The 9,577-nt window shown below is 37.0% G+C and overlaps 1 protein-coding gene across 1 annotated transcript in view; it reads right to left on the minus strand.

The window, feature by feature from the left end:
* ANO5 (anoctamin 5) overlaps positions 1–9,577 on the minus strand; it is a 134,534-nt gene that overhangs the window by 71,018 nt on the left and 53,939 nt on the right. The window contains exons 5-6 of the mRNA XM_006872399.1: positions 9,269–9,382; positions 799–867 (exon numbers count right to left, since the gene is read on the minus strand). Of these exons, the coding sequence (XP_006872461.1) occupies positions 799–867; positions 9,269–9,382 (183 nt within the window). The remainder of the gene's footprint in view (positions 1–798; positions 868–9,268; positions 9,383–9,577) is intronic.

The following is a 9,577-nucleotide window of genomic DNA, read 5'->3' on the forward strand; positions in this document are numbered from 1 at the left end:
CACCGACCTTGCAGTTCAAACTGACCTTGCGGTGTAGTGCATTATCCCACTGTGTGACACCAGGACACATTCATTAGTTCAGTTTAAAAGTGAGATAAATAAGAACTGGAGTTTATTAATTCAGAACTAAAGCATTCTAGAGGTTTCATGGACAGCCAGGAAATTAAGTAGGTATTTAAAAAAACAACTTATGAGGAAAGTCTAGAGAACTAGTAAATGGCAATAGGTAAAAAGTTAAGTTAGCATATTAATGCAACAGAAAAAAAAAATGTCTTTGTTTAAATAACAAGCTCTTCTGGAAGCTATCCAGGTTAACTAGCTGGGGTGCCAGATTACAGGCAGACTTCAAATGAGGCAGATGTGAAATAAAGACTTTGTCTTCATTTTTCTTTTTATTCTGGATAGAAATGATGGGCTTTTGTTTTGAAACTGCTCACCTGGTCATTTCACACTCAGGCCACTGTTCTACATACCTGAAAGACCAAAGTCTTAACCATCTCAAATCCACATATGAGGGGCTTCAAAAAGTTCTTAGGAAAATGGAATTAAAAGACAATGGAATTTTCCCATGATTTTTTGAGGTCCCTTGATTTGTTGTTATTACTGTTAAGTGCCATTTAATTGGTTCTGATTCATAGTGACCCTGTATAGGTTTTCTGATCACTGAACTTACTAGTCCAGTGCTTATCCTACAGTACCACAACTGGACTCTGCCCCCAAACATGAAGTCTAATATGTCAAAGGCCAGAAAAAGAGAAAACCAACAAGCTTCTGGTATAAATTAACAATTACACTTACCCTTTTGTCTTCAGTTTCCAACTCAAGACCTGTTTTTTGGAGATTTTTTTCAAATTCTCTTCTTCTATCCTATGGCAAAATAAATAAACAGAATTATACAGAAAACTTTTCGCATTTCTGTCCAGTAATATGTAGACTCATTACATAATGGTTATCCCTTTGGATGAGGTCCTCTGCCCCTCCTATGGTTATGTAAAAAAGCACTGTATGTATTGCTGAAACCTTGGTGTTATATACTGTCTTTCACCCAGGCTACAATTTTCAAGATAGGACCACAGAATCTTAGGTATGGGCAATAATAGTATATGGAAACTCTGGAAACAAAAGTTTTGTTTTTATTTTTTCTTTTTGAGTTGAGAAAATTAACAGATACTTGTGTGTTGAAAGGAGCCCGGTGGCACTCTGGGTTAGACATTGATCTATTAACACCAAAGTTGGTGGTTCAAACCCAGCAACCTCTCTGCTGAAAAAAGATGAATCTTTCCCATAAAGATCTGTATTCTCGGGAATCCCACATAGGATTGTTATGAGTAGGAATCTATTCTTGATAGTGGGTTTTTGTGTCTTTAGGATATGGTCAAGTAACAAATACCACAAAACATAATTTAGGATAAAAGACCAAATTGTTATAGCAATATTCTCAAGAACATGTGCAAAACATGAATCAATGTAACTTGGGACTGCTGTCCATAGAAGGGCCTGCTTCCAAGATTGGAGCTTCCATGGCATCTGAGAACTTGGATTTTAGGAGGGTTCCTATTATTCCCAACACTGCTATGAGTACCTTACTGTGCCTAAGGCATTTGGACAAGGTTGTTTATGCTGAACACCTAATTCCCTTCTGGGAGATGGAATCTTGGTACATGCTAGGCAGATGATGATGGTATAATCACAGGCCAATAAAAACCTAGGTACCAAGTCTCTAATTAGTTTCTTTGTAAGACTACATTTCACATGGATTGTTATACATCATTACTGGAAGTATTAAGTGCATTCTGGATGAATCAGCAGAAAGGACTTGAAGTTTCCAACTAGTTTCCTTTGGAATTTACCCATATGCCTTTCCCTTTGCTGATTTCAATTTGTTTTTTTTGTTGTTGTTGTTGTAATATCTCATATCCCACTAGTATGATATCTTGTGAGTCCTTCTAGTGAGGAATGAAAGCTGGAAGTGGTATTGAAGACACTGGAAGGGGTCCAGTTCATACATGAGGGGGTTAGCTTTACTTTAGAGAGTACATAATTGTTATGATAGCAGGGAGAAAGTCAAATGATACATACACATGTAAAGAGATAGATGGGTGGACATAAGTCAAAAAGTGTTGCTACAAAATTATAGGAATTTTTATTAAACAAAATCTCAAAATGTGAAGCTATTATTTTCTTAACATATCCTCCATCTAGGTCAGTACATTTCTAAAGTTGGTGTTTCCATCTCTAGCTCTGGTAGCGTAGTGGTTACGAATCGAGCTGCGAACCACAAGGTCAGTAGTTCAAAACTAACAGCTGTTCCGCGGGAGAAAGATGAGGCTTTCTACTCCTGTAAAGATTTACACCCTCGGAAACCCTGTACAGGGTCACTATGAGTTGGAACTGACTGTAAGGCACATAACAACAACAATTCTTTCTCAAAGAATTTAATTCTCTTCATTTTACAACAAAAATGGTAGCTTTTGCATTCTTGGCGGACTCAAATTGTGTTCCTTTGAATTTCAAGAACAAAAAGAAGTCTAAAGGGGCAAGATCAAGGCAGCAGGGTGGATCGTGTAAGTTTTCTAATGAAATTCTTGCATGACAGCTCTTGCTAACCTGGAAGAATGAATACATTCATTGCCATGATGGAAATGTCTCTTAGCAATTTTCCTGGGCTTTTTCTAAACAACATAGTTTTCAATTTTCTTAAAACTTTTTCAAAGTAAGACTCTGTAAGTGTCCTGTGTCCATCGAAAAAAATCTAACAAGATTATCCCTTTGGTATTCCAAAAAACAGTCTCCATAATCATAGAGAGTTCTCTCTTTGTCATAAATTTAATTGGCGCAGCAAATCTCCTCTGAAGCCAGTTTTGATTGAATGTGGTTTTTTTTTTTTTTATAAGGCTTTTATTGTGGATTGAGTGAAAGTTTACAGGACACATCATCAGTTTCACATTCAGCCATTCATATGACTTGTTTCATTACGTTGATTACAATCCCCTCCATACATCGTCAGTCAACAGTGTTTCTCTCTATCCTCTTTGGCTTTTCTCCTTTTTTTGGGGTGGGGGGGAACTTTGCCTTTTTGGAATTTACAGTCTCGGCTTTTAGGGAAGGTTTTTACATTTATCTGTGGATATCCAGGGCTCATGTATGCGATTACTAACAAGCATAACTGAATAATCAGATGAGGGACAGTTTGCTATGTCTGCTAGGTGACTAAAGTCTGATCCTCAGAGCCTATGGTTTGGACGGTCTGCAACACTTGGGCCCACAGGGCCTTGAACTCCTGGCCGGGTCTGCATGGTCTATATCTGTTTCCCCCTTATTTATTATTTGTTTAGGGGATGCTGCCTGTCTTAGGCGGTCAGTGCAAATTCCTCCATCTTACCTGTCATCGAAGCTCATTGCAGCATGGCAATGGCTCTGTCTTAGGTTTGAATGTGTTTTTGAAAGCACCCCCTAAAATTTGACAAGTATATTTCTGAAATAACTTGTCTGCAGCTATTCACTGATCCCAGACACATGTTTAAACAAGATTTGTTTGGAATAAACCTATGCATGTATAAAATGAAAACGTTAGCAGCAATATTTTTTGACTCACTCTAATAATGTTGTTGTTAAGTGCCATTGAGTTGGATTTGAATCGGGCTTCCAAGGAGTAACTGATAGGTTTGAACTGCAGACCTTGAGATTAGCAGCCCAGTGCTTACCATACAGCACCACACCAGGACTCCTACTTTCAGGGAGAGTAGTAGAAATTTATAGCTTGTCTCCTTGCTTCCGTTTTTCAAGTGAAGTAGAAATGTGTGGTCAGTTAAGCTTGAAGATGGAAAAGACGTATTTGAGGTATGTTGTTGTTAAGTGCTATCGAGTCAGTTTCCAACTCATAGTGACCCTGTATAGGGTTTCCAAGGAGAGGCTGGTGAGTTTGAACCATTGACTTTGAAGTTCAAATCGACCTTGCAGTCCAGTGCATTATCCTACAGCACCACCCCAAGACTCCTTGGAGATGTAAGAGGGAAGAATTTATAAAACAATTATGCAGGGGAGTGTGGGAGACTGCAAATAACAGCAGCATAACTACGATCTCCAAACATCATTAAACACTCAGCTGAGCTCCATTAGCCTGATATAATGTCAAATCAGTGCATGGGATTTAAGTTTCTCTTTCTGCATTAGTGCTGATGTGTAATAGGTAAAAAGTTGAATTTAACCAGAGTTGCAGTATTTCCAAGTAAATAAATACAATTGAGAGAGATAAGCAGCAAAAGGCTTAATGGCATATGTAAGAGTGGTTACAATTATTGATCCTGTAAACTAAACTAGATAAGGAAACGGACATTGGTAGCTAAGTGGCAGAATTCTCACCTTCCATGCAGGAGACCTAGGTTCATTTCCAGGCCAATTTACTGAATATAGAAACACCTATCAGTGGAGGCTTGCATATTGCTATGATGCTAAACAAGTTTGAGTGGAGCTTCCAGATGAAGACAAACTAGGCAGAAAGACCTGCTGCTCTACTACTTCCAAAAATCAGCCAGCCTCTTATGAATAGCACAGGATCCGACTGAAGTTGATCAAGTGTGTAATCAAAATGCATTGATAATTGCTGGCGATTGGAATGTGAAAGTTGGAAACAAAGAAGGATCAGCAGTAGAAAAACAGGACTTTGGTGATAGAAAAGACAGGCTATTACATGACAGAATTCTGGAAGAAAAACCACATATTCATTCCAAATACTTTTTTTTCAACAGCATAAATGATGATTTTACATGTGGATCATACTAGATGGAATACACAGGAATAAAATCAACTCTTTGTAGAAACAAGCAATGGGAAAGTTCAATATCATCATTTAGAACAAGGCTGGAAGCTGACTTGCAAAATATGCAATCAACTGATCATAAGCAAGTTCAAACTGAAACTGAATAAAATTAAAATAAGTCAATAACAGGCAAAGTATGATTCTGTGTATATCCTGCCTGAATTTAGAGACCATCTCAATAATAGTCTTGACACACTTAACACTTAAAAAAAAAAAGACTAAAGGTGTTATGGAATGACATCACACATAAAGAAAGCAAAATGCTCATTAAAAAGACAGGAAAGAAAGAAAAGGCCAAAATGTATTTCTGAAGCAATTATGAAACTTGATCTTGAACATAAAGTAGCTAAAGTGAGTAGAAGAAATGATTAAGTGAAATAATTGAACAGAAATTTTCAAAGGACAGCTTGAGAAGACAAAGCAAGCAATATGATGAAATGTGCATTTTTTAGACTGAAAAAAAAAAACAGAAGAAAAAAAATACAATCCTCAAAGGGCAATTTTGAAAGATTCTATGAGTGAAATATTAAACAATACAGGAAGCATTAAAAGAAGATGGATGGAATAAAAGAATTGCTCAATGTTCAACCATTTCAGAAGGCAGCATATGATCAATAACCAATGGTATAGAAGGAATAAATCAAAGTTGCACTGAAGGCATTGGTGAAAGGCAAGGATGCAGAAATTGATGTGATAACAATTGAGTTGTTTCAACAAATGGAAGCAGTGTTGGAAGTTCTCACCTACCTATGCCAAGAAATCTGGAAGACAGCCAGCTGGTTAACTGGCTGAAAGAGATATGTATTTCTGTCTATTCCAAAGAGAGGTGATCAATAGAATATGGAAATTATCAAACAATATCATATACAAGTAACATTTTGATCATAATTCAAATATGGTTGCAGCATGAATCCCCAAGAAGCTTCCAGAAATTAAAACTGGATTGAGAAGAGGACATGGAAAGAGGGATATCTTTGCTGATGTCATATGGATCTTGGATGAAAGCAGAGAATACCAGAAAGGTGTTTACATGTGTTTTATGGGTAATGGAATGACAATCGATTTTGTAGATCAAAACAAATTATGAATAACATTGGGAAGAATGGGAATTCCAAAACCTTAATTGTGCTCATTCAGGAGCTATACTTAACCCAAGAGGCAGTCATTAGAACAGAGCAAGGGGATTCTACATGGTTTAAAATCAGGAAAGATATGTGACAGGGTTTTATTCTTTCTTCATATTTATTCCATTTTTATTCTGGGAAAATAACCCAAGAAGTTAGACTATATGAAGAAGAGTGTGACACCAGGATTGGAAGAAGACTTATTAACAACCTGTGATATGCCAAAGACACAACTTTGCCTGGTGAAAGCAAAGAAGACTCGAAACACATACTAATGGTGACCAAAGACTATAGCCTGCAGTATGGATTATACCACAACATAAAAAAATAAAAAAAAACAACCCACAAAAATCTTCACAAGTGGAACAACAAACAACATCATGATAAATAGAGTATGTTAAGGATTTTATTTTATTGAAGTTGTCAAGGATTTTATTTTACTTGGATCCACAATCAACATCCATGGAAGGAGCAGTCAAGGACTCAAATAATGGATTGGATTGTGCACATCTGCTGCAAAATATCTCTAAGTGTTGCTAAAAGTAAAAATATCACTTTACCTGACCAAAGCCATGGTATTTCTAATACCATAATACACATACAAAACTTGATGAAAAATAAAGAATGAAGACCAAAGAATTGATACATGTAGATTATGATGCTGAATAAATAATATTAGTATAACATGAACTGGCTGCAGAATAACAAATCTGTCTTGGAAGTATATCCAAGATTCTTCTTAGAAGAGAGGATGATGAGATTTCATCTCATATATTTTGGACATGTTATCAGGAGGGACAAGTCCCTGGAAATGGACATCAAGCTTGGGGCAGTAGTTGTTAGGTGCCATCGAGTTGATACTGACTCATAGAGACCCTGTGCACAACAGAATGAAACACTACCCGATCCTGGACCAACCTCACAATTGTTGTCATGCTTGAGCCAACTGATGCTGCCACTTTGCTCATCCATCTCACTGGAGGTCTTCCTCTTTTTCTCTGACCCTCTACCTTATCAAACATGATATCCTTCTCCAGTGACTGGTCCCTCCTGACAATATGCCCGAAGTATGAGAGATGAAGTTTGGCCATCCTGGCCTCCAAGGAGCACTCTGGCTGCACTTCTTCCAACACAGATCTGTTGGTTCTTTTGGCAGCCCATGGCATTTCAATACTCTCCTCTAACACCATAACTCAAAAGCATCAATTCTTTTACGGTCTTCCTTATTCACTGTCCAGCTTTCGCATGTATATGAAGTTATTGAAAATACCATGACTGGTGTCAGGTGCACCTTAGTTCTCAAGCTGACATCTTTGCTCTTCAACACTTTAAAAAGGTCTTGTGCAACAGATATGCCTAATGCAATATGTTGAAAAAGAGGAAGATCCTCAAGGAGATAGTTTGGCACAGTACCTTGCAACAATGGGCTAAAACACAGCAAAGAATCTGAGGATGATACAAAGATGTATCCCCAAAGAATACAGTCTTTTGGGGATAACATGACTGGGTAGTGCTGTGTTCTGTTGGACATAGGATGGCTGAGTCAGTACCTACTGGAGGGCACCTAACAGCAACAACAAGCAGGATCACACAGAGTATTGGTCCACTGGGGTCATCAGGGATGAGGGACCATGAATCAGGAAAGAGGCAGACCGTGAGCAATGAAACATGAAACAATAATTGTTTTGAGGGTCCTGGCGGAACTGAAAGATTGAAGGGATGATTGGAAAAAAAATGAGTTGGCCAGATAGTTAAGAATGGAATAAAATTACAAGGGGGTTGCAGCTATTAGTAATGATATGTTTCAAGGGAAAGTAAATGGCTGAGTTGGGGTACAAGCTAAAATAATTGAAAACAGAAAGTTCAAGAAACAGAATATCAAACTAATTATCTATGTATGCACTGGAATTATCTAGTTTAAAAAATCAGAAGAGTATAAGTGGAGAGAATAACTTTAAGCTAGAAGCTAAAATTATTGAGAAATATAAAAAAAAATCCTGGAAAAAAAAAATGAAACAGGTGGGGGCAACACAGGATGCTTCAACAGATGACAGCAACAAATCGGGGTAGAAATAATCTGATAAAATGAGATTTAGAAGTTAAGAATTATAAGGAAAGGAAAGAGAGAATGCATTGCAATTAACAATTAGATACATGGAGATGGGTATTTTCCATCTTCAAGAGAAGACTACACAAGGGAAAAACAGCCACTACCTGAGAGGGCTATGGAGGGAAACAGCAAGCCTCAGTGAAGAGACGGACATTCAGAGAAAGGGTGAACAGGATGATGGTGCTGGTGGTTACTTGCTGTGGAGTTGGTTTCGACTCATAGAAACCCTGTGTAGGGTTTCCAAGGTTGTATATCTTTACGGAAGCTGAAAACCTCATCTTTCCCCTATAGAGAGGCTGGTAGATTCCAATTGTTGCCTATGCAGTTAGCAGCCCAACTCGAACCCACTATGTTACCAGATGATGATGATAGACCATGAATTTCAGAGGTTTAGTAGAAGGGTTTTTCAAGAGAGGGGAAAAGAAACAGGCAGGAATGGACATATACAGTCTTTTGGGGATAACACTTATAGTTACTTTGAAATTTTCCCCTAGCATTTTAGATGCAAATATCTAAGTTAATGTATGTGTGTGTAGATTAATTTTGTTAATTCGTTATTGTATATCTAACACTTACTGAGCAATCATTATGGTCAAACCACTATCTTAGGCATTTAGGTATATAGCAATAGACACAACAAAGTCCTTGGCCTCATGGAATTTAATTTACAATGGGGAATAAAATAAATAATTTAAATTTAAAAAATGAAGCATGACATCAAGGCTACTTCAGATAAAATATGGATTAGTTGTAAATTTTCAAAAGGAAAATTGCACAAATAGATAATATTCTAACATTTATCTCAAATTTCATAGTCCCATTTGGTATTTGAAGAAAACTATATAAGAAATACATCAGTAATTTGAAAGAAAAATAAAAAGATATTGCTTTCCAAAGGATTCCCGGTGAGATGCTGCAAGCTAATGCACTGGACTGCAATGTCAGTTTGAACTGCAAGGTCGGTGGTTCAAACTCACAAGCTGCTCCTTGGTAACTCTATACCAGGTTGTTATTGAGTCAAAATCGACTCGACAACACTTAACAACTAAAACCTTACTTCTAATCTTAATCTGCCTATACTATAGTCATCTCATTCAGTTGAGCTTTCCGTATCACTTCAGATACCTCTAATTTATAGAACATAATTCAATGGGGACATCTATTTCAAACTGCTGAATGTATTTCTTTTTATTCGTTCTTTCACCAAGTACTTACCACCTTTATGTCTCCTTCTTTCTTGATGTCATCTACATAGGAAAGCACAAAATCTATTTGCCTAATCCCATCTCGGAAGAAGACAGAATCCTTGCTTTGAACACTTTTTTTAAACTGCAGGAAACATAAATGACACAACTTTATATGCTTAGTCTCCAGTTGAAATAAAATGAAAATTAATTATCTACAATTTTGTCACGAGCTAATTTTTTTCAGACCTGCAAATCTAGGCCAAAACAAATAACCAGAGTTTTCATCAATGTAAGAATATCCTTATTTTAGTAATTAAGAATTCCATATAGGTGAGAT

The sequence above is a fragment of the Chrysochloris asiatica genome, unplaced genomic scaffold, assembly GCF_000296735.1.
Source record: "Chrysochloris asiatica unplaced genomic scaffold, ChrAsi1.0 scaffold00196, whole genome shotgun sequence".
Taxonomy (NCBI): domain Eukaryota; kingdom Metazoa; phylum Chordata; class Mammalia; order Afrosoricida; family Chrysochloridae; genus Chrysochloris; species Chrysochloris asiatica.